General features: G+C 35.3%; 1 protein-coding gene across 1 annotated transcript in view; it reads left to right on the top strand.

The window, feature by feature from the left end:
* Positions 1-9,191: 9,191 nt before the first annotated feature.
* The window catches only part of SEP1 (stress enhanced protein 1), a 95,511-nt gene continuing 83,536 nt past the window's right edge, over positions 9,192-21,166 (top strand). Inside the window, exon 1 of the mRNA XM_089802325.1 lies at positions 9,192-9,378. Within this exon, the coding sequence (XP_089658451.1) occupies positions 9,192-9,378 (187 nt within the window). The remainder of the gene's footprint in view (positions 9,379-21,166) is intronic.

Here is a 21,166-nt window from a genome sequence, read left to right as displayed (position 1 = left end):
TTGTGCCCATCTAGAGAGATAAAAGGAATTATACCCCTCAATTAAGTCATATTCCCTACTCTTGCTTCCATTTAGTTTTGGCTTAATCAAGTTCATGTTGAGGGACAACATGAAGAATGCAAAGAGCCGAGCGTTAGGAGCTATATGTGTTGAGCAATACATTTTGTGTATTTGAATTTAGAATGGAACAAAATCATAGGTAAACCATTTTTTTCAAGCTGGAGAAATGTTTCTAAGTTTGATGTGTGAATCAAGGAAGTAATTACACCTATAATTGTGGATCATTAATCCCTATGTTGTGTGATCAACCAATCAGAAAAATAGAATGACTAATAAACAAAAAGGATGAATCTTAATCGTTGATCAAGATTGAGAAGTTTATTTGGATGGCTATAAAAGAAGGTTTTAAGGTAGAATTTCATGTTGTTGAAGTTGTTAGCAAGAGGATTGTGTAGGGTGAATGCACCAAGTTGTGGTGCCAAAAAGATGACACCTTTTTTTTAGCACGCATGCTTTATAGCATTCCCACACTATGGCTTGGGCTTAGGCTTGTTGAGCCTAGCCCATAGCTCATGCACACTATAGCGCATACATGCTATGGGATTCTCCATAATGCATGCATGCTATTGGAAATCACAGACAATAATAGAAACCCCTACTCTCTCCTCCCCCTCTCCCTCTCCCTCCCCCCTCTCTCTCCATTTCTCCCTCCCTCTCTCCCTACCCCATCCTCTCTCTCTCTCTTGGCATCCTATCCCGTATACTTTCCCTCCTCCCTTCCTCTCTCTCCCTCTCTCCCTCTCTCTCTCTCTCTCTCCCTCCCTCCCTCCCCACCTCCCTCCCTCTCCCTCTCCCTCTCCCTCTCCCTCTCCCTCTCCCTCTCCCTCCCTCTACCCCTCTCTCTCTCTCCCCCTTCCTCCCTCCCTTTCCCTCTATCATTCACTACTTTATGTCCCTCTCTCTCTTTATACACATCATATCCCAAGTACTCTTTGAACCTCCATAGAGTAGGGGATGGGGGTTTAAAGTGTACATGGGATAAGATCCAAAGAAAGATCTCTCTCTCTCTCTCTCTCTCTCTCTCTCTCTCTCTCTCTCTCTCTCCCTCTCCCTCTATCATCCAATACTCTATGTCCCTCTCTCTCTATATATGCATCATATCCCACATACTCTTTGAACCCCCATTCCTCTCTCTCTCTCTCTCTCTCTCTCTCTCTCTCTCTCTCTCTCTCTCTCTCTCTCTCTCTCTCTCTCTCCCATCCCCTACTCTATGTCCCTCTTTCTTTCTTTGCATCCTATCCCACATACACTTGGAACCCCCATCCCTCACTCTCTCTCCCTCCCTCCCTCTCTCCCTCCCTCCCTACCATCCCCTACTCTACGTCCCTCTCTATCCTATCCCATGTACTCTTTGAACCCCCATCCCCTACTCCCTCCCTCTCTCTCTCTCTCTCTCTCTCTCTCTCTCTCTCTCTCTCTCTCTCTCTCTCTCTCTCTCTCTCTCTCTCCCTCCCCCCCCCTCTCTCCCTCCCTCCAATACAAAGAAAGATCTCTCTCTCTCTCTCTCTCTCTCTCTCTCTCTCTCTCTCTCTCTCTCTCTCTCCCTCCCTCCCTCCCTCCCTTTCCCTCTATTGTCCATTGCTCTATGTCCCTTTCTCTCTTTATATGCATCATATCCCAAGAAGTCTTTGAACCCCCATAGAGTAGGGGATGGGGGAGGGGGAGAGAGAGAGAGAGTAGGTGATGGGGGTTTAAAGTGTACGTGGGATAGGATGCAAAGAAAGATCTCTCTCTCTCCCTCCCTCCCTCTGCTTCTATCTCTCTTGAGCTCTATTTTTATTTCGTTCATTCGCCTCCCTCTCTCTCTTCTTTGCATACTATCCCATACTCTTTCCCCCATCCCCCCCCCCCTCTCCCTCTCTCTCTCTCTCTCTCTCTCTCTCTCTCTCTCTCTCTCCCCCCCTCCCTCCCTCCGCCCCCACTCTCTTGATCTCTATCTCTATTTATCTCACTCTCCTCCCTTTCTCCCTCTCTATTCCCTACTCTCTCTTACTCTCTCACTCTATCTTAATCCCCCTCCTCCTCTCTCTCTCTGCATCCTCTCCTAATATCTTGCCCCATTGTCTTTTCTCTTTCTTGCATTCTCTCTCACTCTACATCATATCCCATACTCTCTCCCCATCCTCTACTCTCTCTCACTCTCTACCCTCTCTCCCTCTCTATCTCTCTCCTTCCCTCTCTCCTTATACATCCTCTATTGAAATTGAAGGCTTAAATAGTGTGTGCGCACTATAGCTCATACACGCTATTTAATCCTTGAATTAAAAAAAGGTAAAAATAGCACGTACATGCTATTTAAGCCTTAAATTTTAAAATGCTTTAAATAGCACTCACACACTATAGTGCACATGCACTATCTAAAGCATTGGATACCACCAAGCCTAAGGCTTTGATTTGTCTTGGGGATCCAATCCAAAGGTTTGGAAGCTCTAAATTGGTCTGAGATGTGTTTTGCATCAAGCATACAAAAAAATGCTTGATTTTTCTTCTGTGCTCTCCTTTAAGTTTCCTTGTGGTTGAGAATCGATGAAATCAGGTTACCTAATATTATAGATCTCTATGTTAGCTATATAACCATATAATTTATTTCAAATTTATAATATTTCAAGCCTTCCAACAATAATTTTTTTTAAATGTATGTCCATTTTCTCTCAAAAACAACATGTACTAATTGGGGTGTAGATTTTAGCTTGCTCATCAAATTTTGCAACAAGTTAGTTTTTTAAAAAACTAGACTCCATTCTACACACTTTGAAAAAAAAGTTTTTATTTTGGATAAGTTTGCAACAATTTCTAGGGGGAGCACACAACTATTTCACATTTTTGGGATGTCTCCACTTAAAAAATTCATTAATTTTTTTATTTATTAAATTACCCAATTTTTTTGGGATAAACTACATGGTGTTAGGTAACTTTTGACCAGAGTGATTAAAGAATTTCAAAATAAAAGTAAAATTTTTAGGGAGGCCACACTTTGCACTATGTTATGTTTTTTTTCTAAAAATGCAGTACCACTTTCTGTGGCCCCACTTTTTGAGGGCCTAAAACAAAACCATTTTGAAAAAAAATTTAGTAGTTTAGAAACTAGAGTCATAAGACTACTACTTTTGTTTTTGTCATATCTTGAATTTTTTAGCATAACTATATTAAAAGTCTTGTCAAAGTTCAATTTTTTTTATTTTGGAAAAAAAAAGTAGCCACTTATACCCCCCTTTTGGCACCACAACTTTGTGCACTTACCCCACAATTAAAAGTGAATTAGAGGTTGAAGGACTAAGGCGATCGAGAAATACAAAGAGAGATATTGGATATCTGTCACATTGAAGTGATTAAATATTAGAAAGAGAATATTTATCATCAACAATCATGTAGAAATTGAAGGATCATAGTACTAATTACATTCTAACCAGTGTATCAAGTGAGTCTCTTAATAAAGTGGTCCTAACAGGCCTATTGTAAATCTCCTAATAGAGTGCTCACTTTATTATGATGTATAAATCCTTTAATCAAGGTAGACTTAACATTCTTATTGAATTTTAATAGAGCAGACCTCTTATAGGGCAGATCATCAGAAGTGATCAAAATTGTGGCCCTAATAGGCATACTTTTTTGCTATAGTAGTGGATATTTTATGGGTGTCATCCCCATTGCAGTTTTACCTTCACCTTTGAAGGTTTCTGCGTTATGACATCTTGTGTCATGTGTAGATCCATTATTTATATGTGGTATTCATGTTATTAGATGTTAGAACTGATATTACATGTTGACATATGATGATGCATGGTTAAGGTTAAGGTTAAGATGTGTGGTGAATTAAGTTTGAATGTGATTAATGTTTGAAGTGGAAAAAGTTTTATAGATTTATATTCACCCCTCCTCTCAGCACCATACTTTTCCATTAGATTTCCAATAATTGGTATCATAGTGGTGTTCTCTAAGAAAGAAGTCTAACCTCTTGGAGTCAAAGATCCTGGAGATGGAAGCCTACAAACCAGGAAATGTGATGGAAAATCAAAAGCTTGATTTGCAACTTACATTTGAGAGAGTCAAGGTTGGAACTAAAGAAATCCCTAAAGAGAAGGAAGGACATAATGATAATCCAACAAAATGACACACAATATGAGGAAGAAAGCATTGAAGACTTATTTGATGAAGGTAGATTGAGTGAACTAAACTACTTGGAAACTAAACTTTACAACTTGTGAATTTGGACATTCTCAAGCAATAACTAGTGACCGTTGGACTCATTTACTATATTGACTAGAGATGTAGACTTGAAATGATGTCTAAAAAGTATATGCTTTAAACCTCTTAAGATGTCATTACTAAGCTACACCAAATAGATCTTAAAACTATCACACCAAGTTGGAATAAAAATAATTATGCTATTGAAAACATCACAATACAAAAATAGACCTACTCTATTGCTTATGTTACAGAACAACCACTAGTTTGGTTACTCATGGATGTAAGAGCAACATATCATTAAATTACTTCTATAAAAGTAGGAAACTAATTCTACCAAAATAGAGCATTCACTAACCAAGTGGGCCACCTTGGATGAGTGAATGGAAAGACTATGTAGAACTCAAACACTAGATAAGAAGAGTATCATACTATTCATATTCATATTCAATCCATCAAAGTACAACTAGAAATTATAAAATTGCAAACTTTACTACTTGTTGCATTAAAATGGATTTCCAACTAACTTTGGAAAATCAAAGAAATTTCTTATTTATACTATCTAACTGAAACAAAATTATTGTTTCTAAGATTTCCCATGAAGTATGTTCAATTGAATCATCAATGAGTTACAATAAATATAGGGAATCATTAATCATAGAACAAGTCTTCCTGAGATATAGTTCACGATGCTCTTGGATTTGAGCAGGGACGTTGACAACTAAGACGACCCATTCCTCCTCCAACTATTTATTATAATAAATATAGGATTACGCCACCAAATGTTGAATACCACTCCTTGGTATGGTTAACTTGTTCCTGTGAAAGTTTGTACAATGTCCAACTTCGAAACATACCTCCAAAGAATTAACTTATAGAAAAGCATTTAATGTAACAACTAACTATTCTTTTCTCATTACACATGGCTACAGGAACATACCCCATTATGCCATAGGAAGGAAACATTATATTCATTTAGCACACACATATCTAATTCCATGAATCAAGAAAAAGTTTTGATTTCTAATATCATATGGACAAACCATAAAGTATATAAAAAATATGAAAGTTGACAACTCTACATACTTATACAGTCATCATAGCTTAAAAAGTCTTCAAATATGAACATAGGAAATTATCACAAATATCACGAGATGTATCAAAAAAATGTCATCAAATAGTCCCATCATTGAGATTGCTAGGAAGGTGGAAGAGATTACAAATATGAGATTTGAGAACAATCAATTAAAAAATGAGCTAAGAGTTGAAAAGGAAATCATTGAAAGAATGAACAGATTTGAAGAGGCTATGAGACAAATTGATGAACAACTAAAAGCACAAAGAAGATGTCATCACACTAATAGATTAGGTTACACTGAGTTCGTGTCATCTACCAAGCAAGGAGAATCATCAAAGCACGAAGAACAAAGGAATGCAAAACCAAATAACAAGAAACCTACATACTATCACTATGGAAAACTAGGTCATACAACAAATGTTTGTAGGAACAATACTACTAAGTCAAATCCTAAGCCTAAATTCAATGGTAATTGTTTCAATTGCAACAGAGCATGGACATCAACCACAAGAGTGTAGATCAAAGACCAATAGGACACAAGCTACATATAGATTTGAAGGTATTTATTATGCATGTTAGAAGTATGGTCACAAGGCACAAGATTGAAAATCTAATGCAAAGCATAGTTGGACACCTAAAGGTCAAGGCAATGCAACTAGGAAAGGAAATACTATAGATTGGGATAATAAAACTTGAGTCAATTGTTAATTATGTGGAAAGTATGGACATATTGCAACAATTTGTGTAGGGATACATCTTAGATGAAGATTAGGAAACTAGAAAATTTTTGGTCTAGTATGTTTTAACTATAAGATGGTCAATCGCCTAAGCAAAGATTGTATGAATTGAGCATCAAAATATAATAATGAAGAAAATAATAACAAAGGAAAAGTTAATGTTGAAGAAGTGAGAAACCATATGAATCAATTCAAAAACTAATGAAGGCAACAATTGAAATGGTGAACTTGTGATTATCTAATCCAATGTATTAGGCAATTCCCCCATCACAAACTGAACAAAGAGGTATGTATGGAATTGTATTTCAAATTATTGAAACATACATTAGTTCCAAATATTGAAAGTACAAAAGTCCAAATGATCATATAATTAGATAAATTAGGACATATTTGAAGTGTGAATCAAGTAATGTGTATGGATGCCAAGTTGAAAAGTTAATAATTACTGACTATAAGCATTGAAGGATGAAAGAGTTAAGCAATCGAGTATGATTGCTAGTATTGACCAAGTTAGTATATTAGCCAATTTGAAGATTGAAGGAAGTATGACTTCCAAGTTTTATATAGAAGGTTGAGACAATTTTCATGCAGCCACTATGTGCACAAAACATTTATGAGGCCCTAAAATTAAATTTTTGACCCTTATAATGAATTTTTACAATAATTTTGAATACCTTGCATTCGTGTTTTCAAGAGCTAGTAGAGTCAGATCATTTTTGGGGTAATTTGAGAATTTTTTGTGAAGATCTTACAGCATGTCATTGATAGTTAAGAGTGATTTGAAGGTTCTATTAACACCAAGCAAAGTAGAGTTCAAGATTCAAATTATAAACATGAAAATGGCATCAAGTTTGGCTTTTGAGAAGGGGCAAGCATCAAATGTTAGTAGTGTGCAATTGATTCATAATGAAGTTGTTAAACCACCAATGTTTAAAGTATATCTAGATAATTTTGTGAAAGGAGAAGCATCTAGTGCCCTATCATCTATCCAACTTAGGGTTATCATGATTCATGATGTTAGGTCATGGTATACATGTAAGACTGGTGAAATAGGTGATTTCAAACTAAGAAATGCATATGAGAACCTTTGCATTGATGGGAAGCTAAAAGAGAAGCATAAGCATATTGTGGAGGCCAAATTCACACGTGCTCTAGATTTTCCCTAGGTTTTCAAAGTATAATGGATTAAGATCATTTTGAACTGAGTACATGAGATGAAGTTGTGGGTAGAGGGTGGACCAATTGAGATAAAAAAATACATTTTTCACCAAGTGACAAGTTACCCTATGACAGATAAAGTGAAGATTATTTGTTGTCAAAGCAAGAATGTAATTGAAGAAAACACTATTGTAGCATGGAAGAAGTGTGGAATGATGATTTCTACCATCAAGGATGCCGAGAAAAACTTTGTAGAGAGGGTTATTTCTCACAATTTCTATCAATTAATTCAACCATATACCATCCCCTATGTTGTAGTTGATGTCACTTGGAAGATTGTGAAGAAGGGTCATACCTACGAACTTACCAACCTGTAATTGCAACAATTGGATGAGAATTTGAGAAGCATCAGAAAGGCAAAGAACACAATGTGTAAGTTTGATTCCCTACTAGTTTTCATATTTTTTTATGTGCAAAATTATTTTCCTACTAAAGGAAATATCACTTGGAGTAAGAAGAAGTTGACAACCCAACATAAATTAATGAGTTTATTAGTCAGTTGGGAGATAACTTTCAATCAGTCTTGGATGTTATTTTGAAGGATTCAAATAGAAAATGAAGTGTAGGTAAAGGATCCTTAAATAATTGGTTGATAAGTATTATGAGAACATTTGTTTTCTAGTAGATACAAATAGGACCTATATTCAAGCAGTCATGTCGAGGATTGCATGTCTATAGCCACTGGGTTATGAAATCAACATGGATGAAGTTTTTGCAGCAATCAAAACATTTGTAGATGAACCCATAGATAAGGATGTCAAGCTATTCAACACATATGAAACAACTAGAGTAAAATCATGATGGAGACAAAGGTCCCTAGGTTGCAAAGGAAAAGAAAATGGATGATAAAGAATTTCTAGGTTGCAAAGGAAAAGAAAATGGATGATAAAGAATTTGGAGAGGGTTTTGGGAGAAGGTGTCGAGCAAGAGGCAGCCCTACAAATTATTGAAGGCAAAGGTGAAGGTCTACCAAGAGATAATGAAGAAGGTCATGAAGAAGAGTAAGCTAAAGGAAAATGGAAAGAGATAGTTGTGGTCAAGCCACAAACTAGAAAAGGTAAGAAGAAAGATTCAAAGCCTACCTCTGATACACAAAGAATAATTGACAGAGAACAAGGGCAAATACTACTGTAGTTGTTGAGCCAATGAAGAAGGGAGTAGTAAAAGTGACAAAACCAACACAAGGCAAGAGTTCAATAAAGAGAAAAGGTACCCCATATAAGGCCCAACCGAACAAACCTATGAAGAAGCCAAGAAGAAGGCTTGTAGTTTCAAAGGATGAAGATGATGAAGAAATAATAGAATCTGAGGACACAAGTTAGTTCAGGGTTGATGTGCACAAGAAACCCTAGATAATAGATGAGGTATGTGAAAACATTAGGGAGAGTGCATACTTATCTAGATTTCATTTTATAAAGTTTGATAAATTGAGTAAGGAGGATAAGATCAAAGTAGAAGAAGCATTAATTGATATGATGGAAAACTTCAAATGCACACCATTAGAGCCAGGAAACATGATATCTAATGAGCTATATGGAAGAATTGATGAGAAATGGAAGTTTGTATTAATGACTAAAAGGAAAATAAGGTAAGGCAAACTTGCCCAAGTGATGCCAACGTTGAATAAGAAAAAAATCTCAAAATCCATGAAGGACTACAATGCTCAATGTGTTCCTAGAGGAGGGCTTTTTAGATATTGAAGAGTAAAGTAGAAAATGTTGTTGAGGAAAGCCAAAAAAATATGGAAGAAAATATATGGATTGATCCTTGATGATGAGCAAAAAGATGAGATAGAAAAATATGATCATGAACAAGTTCAATTGGACAACAAAGAACATATTTATGATGATACAGGAAATTTTGTTGACACAATTCACAATATGGTATAATAGAGTGAAGGGAAGACATAAACAATGGTAATAGATGATGAACCAGAAATGAGCCCAAACAAAAATGTGTTAAGTGAGGAAAATGTCACATCTGAGCTAGAGAAACAAAGTGAAGATTATGTACAAATTGAGTCAGTACAGATGCCAACTCATGAGAAATTAACAGACCCTAATCCTGTGATTGTGCAAGTCAAAGACTATCCCAAGATTGGTGCGTAGGAGTCCACACAACATGTACAATCTACATCTATTACCTCTACTATTCCTATTGTTATAATTAGTCAAGATCAAGCACAAGTTGGAGGAAATGATGGTTGTGCTGAGAAACAAAGTCTGTCAGCCAATGAAGGAGAAAATGCACATGTTCCAAAACAACAAAATGATGCCAATGAGGGCAATGTCAATGTGAATATTGAAGAGGAAAGGAATGAAAAGAGCTAGAATGATCAAGTGGGTCAGTCCATTGTAGGTGAGAGATTGAGTGCCTTAGGACCTTAGATTGAGGCAATTGAGAAGGCTAGACAACTGAGTTCCACAAGTGAACTCACTACTGATGTTGAAAAGGAAAAGAATAATGCACCTAAACAACAAGTGACTACTATTGAGGAGAAAACAACAAATGTGGCACATACATAGACTAAGGAGGCACAAAGAGTGAGCATATATCTTCAAATTGATGGTCTACATCAAGCGTTGCCAAGCTCTAACACCCCATACTCAAAGGGGAAGAGAATAAAGTCTCCAATGGGAATTCAAGGTAAACTTGTTACACTTGAAGAAGTGATTATGATGCCTAATTGGGACACAAAAAACATTAACTTATGATCAAATGAAAATATTAAGTGAGTTGTTAGCAAGAAAGGCTAAGCAAGAGGAAATGTAAAGAGAACATCAACATAAACATGTATTGTATGAAATCAAGGATACATTTCTTGAAAATATTGATGTAGAAAATTTGAATGAACCCCGCACCCTCCACCCCCCCCCACCACCCCCACCCCCACCCCCGTTCCCCCCCCCCACCCCACCCCAATGTCATCAAAAAATTAGTTCAAATTGTGAAGAACTTAAATAAACATAATATAGATACAAGGGAAAATTTGATGCAAAGGTCTGAAAGGAAATTTGAGAACAAGGTGATGGAGAAAGTTGCAACAAAAATTGTAGTAAAATAGGTTGAACTTTCTAATCTTGCAAATGATTTTGAAAAGATAGTTCAGAATGTAAATATATTATTTATAAAGTTATGTCATGTCCTGTCATTTACAAAAGAAATAAGAGATCAAATGGACAAGATTGATGTTGATTTACAGTAGAGTGGGAATACACTAACCTTGGATGTAAGTTTAAGTTCAACACATTTTTCAAAGTTAAGATTTTTGCAAGGTAAGCAGTCTAAGATAATACAAGAGGAGTGTAAAATAAGGGTAGAAATTATAGCAATTCAACATTTGTTGACATCTCATTTGAAGATAAAGCGAAGACATTTGAAGATTGCTAAGGATCTTTTTTAGAGCAATTAGAATTTATCTATTGTAGATAATATAGTGGACTTAGATGCCGAATTGGGGATTGAACACCAAATTCTTGAAATAATCAAAGACAAACTGGGATAATACATTGTCTATTGTGATAAGATGGCAGCACCCATTTTTGGTTAAGTTTGGTATAGTTCCCGATCCCCAACTTAATGTTACCATAAAGCAACTATGACAAAAACAAGGGTGAATATTGTACAAAGAGACACAAGGGAGAGACTTTATAGGTCACACCCAGAGGGGGAGTTATAGTTTTGAAGTTTTGTTATGTATGCATTTTTTTATAATGATAAGTGTTTTTGCCACTAATGCCAAAGTGGGAGATTTTTTACCCCAAAAACCAATTGTCTATTAGTGCAAAATACTTAGTCATTTACTAGGAATTGTTGGTTGGTCATCACTGCAATCGAGACACTATATAGGTAGAGCTACAAAGTAAAGAAATGGATAAGTTTAGTATGTATTGAGGTAGTTATACTGCTGAGTGCACATAAACGTCACTGAGTAATCCATAGTGATCGAGCATTTAAGTGGTTTCCGAGTGATTCAAGAGGAAAAATGGGTTGAGCAATTTAGAAGGTAGATTTAGTTTTGGCTAAGTTAAGTTCATTCCTAGGGAAACCACGAAGGACGAGCAGAGAGCGCCATAAGCTATATGTGTCGAGCAATACAGTTTTTGTAGTTGAGTTTGGAATAACAAAAAATCATAAGCAAACCATTTTTGTCAAGCTGGAAACATGTTTCTAAGTTCAAGCTATGAATCAAGGAGGTAATTACCCATGTAATTGTGGATCATCAATCCCCATGTTGTGTGATCAACTAATCATAAAAATGGAATGATAAAGTGGAAAAAAGGATGAATCCTAATCCTTAATCAAGATCTAGAAGTTTCTTTAGATGGCTATAAAAGAAGGTTTTCAGGAAAAAAATTGTGTTGTTGAAGTTGTTAGCGAGAGGATTGTGCAGTTGAAGGTGAATCAAAGGTTGAAGGACTAAGGTGACCAAGTAGTGCAGAGAGGAGATATTGCATATCTATCACATTGGGGTGATTAAATATTGGAAAGAGAAGATATGTTATTAGCAATTAAATGAAAATTTAAGGTTAATGGCATTTATTACATTCGAACTAGTGTATCAGGTGAATCTCTTAATAGAGTGGTCCTAACATACCTATTATAAATCTCCTAACAGAGCGATCACTTTATTGTGATGTATAAATCCTTTAATCAAGGTAGAATTAATAGTATAATTAGATTTTAATAGAGCATATCCCTCATAGGGTAGATCATTAGAAGTGATCAAAATTGTACTCCTAACAAGCATACTCTATTGCTACAAGTGAAGATTTTGTGGGTGTCATCCCCACCGCAATTTTACTTTCATCTTGGAGGGTTTCTATGTTACCACATCTCATGTCATGTGTTGATCTATTGTTTATGTGTGTTATTCATGTTATTAGATGTTAAATTTGATATTACATGTTGATATATGATGATGCATGGTTAAGGTTAAGGTAGAGATGTGTGATGAATTAAGTTTGAATGTGATTCATATTTGAAGTGGCAAACATTTTAGAGATTATAATTTACACCCCCCCTCTCAACATCACACTTTCCATTAGATTTCCAACAATGGATGTGTGTACCACCATGTCATCCTACCTATTCTTTGAGATCAAGGCCATTTGGTGCGGCTCCCCCAAGGGGGACACTATTATCAACACGATCTTTGTAAAAACTAAGAAACCTTCCCATGACATTTGTATGTATGTCCTCTGCTTGGTTTCTATTACCTATGTTAACCAAGTTGGAGTCATTCCTATTGTTAACATGTCTTGGTTGGATGATGGCACTATCGTGACTGCCAATCCCTTCCCCTTGTTAATACTTTTTGAGGTCTCTTATGCCCTTATCTGCTCCACACTGGAAGTAATTATTATTGTCATATGAATGGAGGATGATGGTTGAAATATTGAGGGATTTTATTCCTTTATTTTGGTCATCAGACCCTCCTATGGAGCTTCCTTTATGCAGACTATATGTGTCTCCCCTCTGCAATATTCTGGCTCTGCTCTTCTAGCACTGGAGGAAGCACTTACACATTGTCTTGTTGTGGTAGAGGCAAAGGAGGTGTTTCCAATATTTTGGGAGGTAGAGGAGGTATGCCAATTGGACCCTATGGAAGGGGAGGTATAGTCTTATATTCATCACCTAATGGACCTCGACGTGGTGTTTCCCTTATCTCTACTTCCTCCAAATGCATCTCGATGGGCATCTAATCAAAATTAGACAAATAAAACACATTTGATCCACTTCCCAATGTAGATTCAGTTAATACCTCTTATTCTTGATATGTGACATCATTAGTATGGATGGATTGATCTTGGATGGTCAGGGGTGTTTGTGTCACACTTCTCCATCTCTCTCTTTAGCCACTCATGCTGAGCATTTTCTCTTATTGAGAGGGAGATTATCAACCTCATCCTCTTCCTTTTCTTCTTCCTAAACCTTTGGGATGTTCTTGGGGATTTGAGATGAGGTAATAATTTTCTTCTTCAACTTCCTTCTTTTTACCCCCACAACCACTGTCTTTATTTTGCTATGCTTAGGCACTAATGGGAAGGCCTTTGTTTGGGCTGGAGGTTCTCCGGGATGAGCCTCCTCTACCTTAACAAACTTTCTCTTTTTCTTCCCCTTGAACCTATCATCCCTTTAGATGTATGCTACATCTCTAGCATGTGTGTGTACAATCTTGGATTAGATCGAGGACTTCTCCTAGTAAGTAGGAACAATGAATTTGATCCCTTTACCTTTATCTAACCTAGCAGGTGCTTGTAGAGTTGGAACATTTGGGACCACAGCCAGATGAAAAGGCCTCTTAACCCCTTTTTTTTTTAATCTCAATGACATGACTATGCCGATGTTGGATATCATCATTCTCCTATTGTCACCTTTGCATTCATAATGAGATGCTCAACAGTCCTATCTTTGTTGTAGAGGGGGTCCAAGATGTTTGGGCCATCTTTGTTCCATACTTTAAGAGGTATACTTAGGTTGAGTTCCTTCTTTGTTAGTGGTAGACTCATTCTACAATGGTTCTGGATTTGAACTTTGTAGTCATCTACACAGTTTAACTAGTGGTCTTCAATGGTGGCATCTAGTACGAACTCCTTTCCTATAATCTTTTGGATCATCCCAATGTTGTCAAATTAAGAATGGGGTACCAGATAATCATCCAAAGGACACCTTTCCCAACTTATTTCATAAGTGGTAATGTCATGGTTTTGCTTCACCTCATAAGACCATATGGTGATTGGCTACACCCATGTATTCCTATGAAACTTTTGAACTCTATCATATGCTAAGGCAAATTGCTTGACAATCTCCAAAAGAATGAGTCTATCTGATGGATAGCATGGTAAATTATTGGAGCATAGGAGAGTTGTAGCTACCCAGTGTATGTGATGGTGTTGTACTAGATGAGGTATCCACCTATTTGTGTTATCCTTTCCATAGCTTCTACTGATAGCCTTTTCGCATAATCCCCTTCAATGAACTAGATTATGGTGAAGATAAAGGAATCATTTACCAATCTATATTTTGGGCTCTTGTCTGGAAGCCTTCTTTTGTACCAACTGTAGGTACACAATGTAAGGCCATGTGTTGGGTTATTGTGGATTGTCTCTTTTCACCAGACCCGAATAGTTCATTGCCCTAGCAGATGGCAAGTAGACCACATATGGGGTCATGTAGAACCGTAGATCAATGTAGACTGAGGTGAGTTTCTCATCCAAGAAGCAACTGATTATGGTACCTCGATCAATCTTAAGGGCCCTTCTCTTGATCATCTCTCTATGCAATAGACCATCCAAGTCTTCAAATAAATTGTAATGGGAAGTCCCATCATGTAATGCCACCCATAGTTTACTTTTTTGATATATTTTCCAAACTCTTTTATGTCTATTTCATGCATGTGGTTAGTTTCAAGGATATTAGGTTTATAATTATGATATTATTTAATGACTTGGATTACATGTATATCAATAAAGAATTACTTAGTTGAATAAATTTCACATGTTGATTGATGATTATTATTACTAGTGCATTAATAATGATTTAATAGTTCTTAGTTAGTAAATGTGGTTGCTCTCATGATGATATCAAGTGATGAGTATTTTATATTCACAATGATGATTTTTCCATGTTTGAATATGTGATGATTTGTACTCAATACTTATTATAGTACTTACCCCATACTTGCATGTGTATGGTGTGCATGTTTGTTTTACTTTTATGTTTGACGTGTTTGATGTGGTTAAGGGAGGGAGTCGTAGTTACTTGCTAGTCAAGATCTACACAATGTACCACTCCCCACCATTGTTTGTCTAGCTTAGATATATATGCACATGTACATGCTCGTCTTCTATACAGGTTTGTAGATACTGAGCATCAACTTCCCTGAATTTCAGGATGAGCGTGCTCGATTGCAATAACTCAATGTTAAGAATGAGGAGATAATGTTCATGTCCAATCCCAACCATAGCTCAAATACTTGTCCTGCAAGGAGGACTCGTAACAAACTTTCACCCTTTTAAAACCCATGAGTTTAACTTTATCTGTGTTGTTTGATTTTGAGTTTTGGTAATGTTGCTTTTATGTGGATTTGACTATGTGATTTACTTGGTAAATGATTTTAATTATAATATTTGGATTAATAATATAATATTGAGAATTATTATTTGATTAAAAAGAAAATATTAAAATATTAGAATATTTAATTAATTATGTGCTCTAATTAAAAGTCTAATTTAAGAAGTTCGATTAAAAGAGAATTAAAATATTAAAAGATTAATAATTTAATATTGTTTTATTATAATTATTTAATTAATAATGACTAAATTAGAGATGCATTTAAATAATAATTTTTAATTGTTATTATTAATTTAAATAATAAACTATGCTTTAAATAGTGTTTGCACTAATTAATAGAGTGGAGGAAAATAAAATAAAAGAATATTTTAATAAAAAGTTCTTTAAGTGTGCATGAAATAATTAAATAATAAAAGTTTATTTTAAGGAGAGGCCTTTGCATGTTCGAAAACTGGAAACCCTAGGTAGAGTTAAACTCTTTATTAAGAGATTCAAGCTCATTTCTACACATACAGGTTTTGGGAGCAAAAATTTGGAATTGGATCAAAAAAAATGTTGAAAGTTTCTGAGGGCTTGGATTTGCATGTGTTCATAGATTGTCTCAGATTTTAGCTGTGGTTTTGAGGCAAGGTTTGAAAACTTAGTGTAGAATTTTATTGAAAGATCTGTCTACTTTGTGTCTTCTTGGGTGCTTGCATAATGCTTATTGATTTTTGGATAAAGATTTTTGTTACAGATTTTGGAAAAGAAAACTTATTAATCAAGAAAAATTTATTGCAAAAAAATTGTAGAAAATTATTATGATTGTATTCTTTTAAAACAATTTCTAATATAGGAAAAAACCGATTATATAAAATTGGAAGAAAATAATAAATTGAACATCTAAGGTTTCAAATATAAAGTTGCCATTAGAACCATGTAATTATCATGAATTTTCTAAATAAAGATAAATATCATTCTTACATCTAAAATAATTTAATTACAAAATTTATTGGAAAAATAAAAGATTAATTGAGAGGAAAGCATGTTGTAACTAAATTTATACATGCATGTGAAAACAAATATACTAAAAATAGAAAATGAAGTATATTATGGTTGCATGATTTAAGAGATCAAAGGAATGCAAAAATAGTGATTGCATGTTTTAAAATATCTTAGCCATGTGAAAACAAGAAATTATATAATTCTATTATTTATAGGAAAATTCAATTTTTGGATTTATTTTAATATTTAAAAAAAAAAAATTTAAATGATTATTTATTAATTTTAAAATTTTAATTTTTGGATTTATTTTTCATTAAAAAAAAATTATTTATTAATTTTGAAAATTAAAAAAATATTAATTAAAATTTAAAAAAAAAAAAACAAAAAAAAAGACTAAATAACAACACTTGTTTTAAATGCATGTCGAGATGTCATGTTTTTTTGTTGTAGGTTTGGGGGAAACTTAGTAGTTTGACTAGATAGGCATGTTTACCAGAGGCTTGAGAAGTGGTTGTCTTTATGATGCTTTTATGTGATGTTATTTGTCACAATTATTTTATTCCCAACCAACGTGCTATATCCATGTGTTTGTGTGATGAGATCGAGTTCTTTTTTATAAGCTCATGTATTGTGATTTTCTTGGTGCAACCTATGGCATTTTCAATTAGTTATCTGTTGGTGCTTTCTAGTTGCTTGTATAGGACTGAGGTGAATATTGTGATTTATCTATTAGGTGCTTTCTAGTTGCTTGTATAGGACTAAGGTGAATATTGTAATTTATCTATTAGGTGCTTTCCAGTTGCTTGTATAGGACTGAGGTGAATATTGTGATTTATCTATAGGTGCTTTCTAGTTGCTTGTATAGGACTGAGGTGAATATTGTGATTTTATGAGATATACTTTTATAAGCTTAGGGTAGGTTATCTATGTGTATGCTGAGAAGTAGTTTGCAATGGAGGCGAGAGCCCTAAAGAGGTTCCCTGGGTGACCTATCGTAAGTTGTATTAATAAGTGATTACATTTCATTAAATGGGTTAAAATGAAATAACAAGAGTCAGTGTATTACCTCACCCATGCCTCGAGTTCTAGTACAAGCTAGGATGGGAGTAGAGAGGATGCTTGGTTGTGACCTTGCCTTGTTAGCATGCCTTGTCTGTAAGAAATGATACTGATACCACATAGAGTCAATAGGGGCTGGAGTCCAAAGAGGTTGTCAGGGTAACCTTAGAGTTGGCTCATGTGATGACACTTTCCCACATGCATATTAGGTTTCCTACATGTCTTTGTTGCCTCTGAGATTAGAAGTTACTTGTGTACTTGGTATCTTTGAGATAGATTGCTATCAGGATTTCCTTTCCTAGGATTATTTTATGATTATATGTGTGTGGACCATGCATTATCTCTCTTGCACAGTGGGAGTGGGAACCTGATTAGGTATTCATGCGATCAGGAGTTAGTGTCTTCTTACCATTTGGGTCCCCTTAGATTTGTGGATGTTGGATGCTCATTAGCGTAGTTGTACTCTTTATCATTCTTATTCGTATCTTGGATACTTCTATTCAGATGATGTATATATGTTTACATGTATCTTGTATTTGGATGTACTTGTATCTATTATCGCATACCTTGTAACATGTGCAGTGAATGTTACTCATCAAATGTATTTATGTTTTTTCTTATGAGATGATGTATATGTTATTTCTTAATGATCATGAACATGTACTTGAGACTTAAAGTAATTATTATAAACTTCTTAAGCATGACTCAATGTGAAGGAACCCTTGAGGAATAAAAATTATATTTGTACTTGCTTATGTGTACTTGATATGTATGTGTATATTTCTTCCACATTGTTACTTTGCTGTTGTTTAAACTTAAAAAAAAATAGTTCAATAAACTTTGTAACATGTTAGATTTATTTCTTTTGGGTTCCTGAGCGTGGCGTTACACATCACTCTTCTCAAAATAATGATGTAGTAGTCTATGTCATCAATCATGTACCCTCGGGTCATGTCCATTTTTCCTTCTCTCCTATTGGGAGGGGTCTTAGTGAGAAGGTATTTCTCTTGCACCAAGTCTTTTGCCTCTTACTCATGCTCTCTATACCATCTTTCTATTGCATCATATGTGATCTTCTGGCACTGATTGATGATAGGTAGGTGGAAGACCTTTTCAATATTATCTAGGCGGATGTCCAAGACAATTTCTCTAGTAATGCTCTTGACTACCTTCTCCTCTAACATGTAGTGTTTAGCCAATGCCATTATCAACTCTAAGGATTGCACTGATGTCAGGTGTGATGTTGCATTTACCAAGCAACTCAAGATAAGCGATGAGATCATCTCTAATCTATCATGTTGTTTATTGCACATGACCAAGAACTCATTCCAATTTTTCTGCCCAAGCTTTGTGTCCAATATCTCATAATGTAGGTATGTGAATCTTGGTTTCTTGGGTACACCCTAAAACTTGAATGTCACTAGTTTGGGAGTGATCTTCTCTACTACAAACGATAAGGATTCCATTATGACTTGCACAAAAGATAAACATCAATATATTTCTACTAGGAAGCCAAAAGGATACTTAACAACTAAGTCATATTGGGTAAAAATTGACTAACTAGGTGAGAAATCTGATAGAAAGGAAAAAGTGTGCACTAGCACAACTAGCGTAGATGTGTAGGGTGCACTTGGGAGACAATTTTGAAGGGGTTGTGCATGTTGCATATTTCCCACTTGTGCAAGGTGTGTAATTGTGCACCTGTGCAGGTGTATAAGGTGTGCAATTGTGCACCGTTAGTTAGAGTGTGAGAAGATGATCGAGGTGGGTCTTCTCGAGGAGAGGTGTGTGTGGCACACCTAGAAAATATAACACACATGTACAGATGTGCTATGTGTGCTAATGTACTAGAGATCCTTATATAGCACCTACAAAGATGTGAAGGAATCATGGTGTGAGGATGCAGTAATAAAGAGGTTGTGGTGAACAATGAGTGGTGAGGGGTTCCTCTATTTATAGGTCCCTTTAACTAGCACACCTTGTGCACCTTGTTGAGGTGTGTACCCATGCAAGCTGCACAGGTGCATCTAAAGGGATAGACTTGAAGACTGTGCACCTTGTACAAGTGTGCAGGGTGTGCACTTGACCTTAGTGCTTTGAAACTTGCTTTCCATCCTACCTAAACTCGAACAACGTGAACTTACTCTACTCCTAATTATAACTTAAAATAGCTCTACTCCTTGAGGCACCTCAAAAGATAACTTATTATGAGGATCAAGCTTCTAGGAGTTAAAAGAAAAAAATGGGGTCCTCATTTTTTACTCAAAAATGGGTGTGTGTTGTGAAGCCTCAACAAGTCCCAACATTTTAAAAAGAAACATGCTAGAGAACCATCCAAACTTGGAGATTTATTTGGATTCATTTGCCTAAGGGTTGTACTTACTTCCTCAAAGGTAATTTTTCCCAACAAAATTTTGTTTTTCTCTTTGAATATAAGCTTTGGGGCATCATTCTTTTGCCCCTAGGTTCTAGTTACCATTATTATTGAAGATCTATTCAAAGTACTTTATTGCCTCTTTTGCAATATCATGTGGGTCCTCCATTTTTTCCCCATCCTTATTTTGTATGGAGGTGATTTTATTAGCTATTTTACATTGTTTTATACCATTGTGAAAGAATTTTGTGTTTCTACCCCTGCATCTAGTCATGTTCCTCTTGATTTTTGTCTCCAAAATAACTCCCCTTTAGTTAAGATGTCTTCATGATCCTTCATTAGGAACTTCTCTCTTTAATATAAGGATAAATTCATTCCTTTCTCTATAACCTCTTTGTTTATATTCTTTAATTTTTCTTCTAATTCTTTCTTATTTTCAAAGATACTCCCAAAGTGTTCAGAATTCCATAACTTAAGCCTTTACTTGATACTTTGTAGCTTGTTAATCACTTGGTAAAGTTTAGACCCAGATAAAACAATTTTGTTTTACTATTTTTCTATCATCTTTAAAGCTCTTATCCTTAAACCATATTTGTTCAAATTTGAAAGGACAATTATCTGGCTTTTTATCCTTTATGATGCATAATTCAATTGGGTAGTGATCCAAATTTGTGATGGATTTCACATCTACTTCCAAGTTGAATGGTAGTTCTTCAATATCTCTATTTAAAAGAAACATGGTTAGTTTCCTTGCAATAAAGTTGAATCATTTTCTCCTATTATTCCAAGTGTAGCTATCTCTAGAAGTGGCAATATCTATTAGTCCATTTCAGTTAATCCATTTGTTAAAATCTATTGTTGCTTTAGGGAGTATCTAAGTTCCACCCATTTTTTTCTGATGTATTAGTTATAGTATCAAAATACCCTCCCATAATTGAAATTTATCATTTATAAATAATTACCTTTTCTTCAATCTCTTTCTAGACGCTATTTTTCTCCATATTTTGAATAGGTTTGTAAATATTAAAATCCTAAAGTTCAACTTCATTTGGGAGCTTCTTTCTAAGCCACAACTCCAATTTTCATGATCTTCTAAAGATGTTATGGTTGGAAACCTTGAGTCCCATATGAACGCTAAACCTCCTGAGGCTCCCCTAGTTAGAGATCCCCATATCTACATAAATCCTAGCTTCTTTTTTCAACCCTCTAAATCATTCCCATCTAGCTCCATTTCTTGTAATAAAATGAATGTAACTTTTCTTTTATATGCAACATTTTAAGACACATTGCTTGTTAGGAGTGTTTAGACGCCTAACATTCCAAGTTAGGACATTCATGGAAACTTGAGAAGGACGTTCCCCTTCCTTGCATTAAAAATATCAGTTAATTTGGATT

The sequence above is a fragment of the Cupressus sempervirens genome, chromosome 9 (assembly GCF_028749045.1).
Source record: "Cupressus sempervirens isolate cs-2001-9-10 chromosome 9, ASM2874904v1, whole genome shotgun sequence".
Lineage (NCBI taxonomy): Eukaryota > Viridiplantae > Streptophyta > Pinopsida > Cupressales > Cupressaceae > Cupressus > Cupressus sempervirens.
This window is presented reverse-complemented; position numbering and strand designations above follow the sequence as displayed.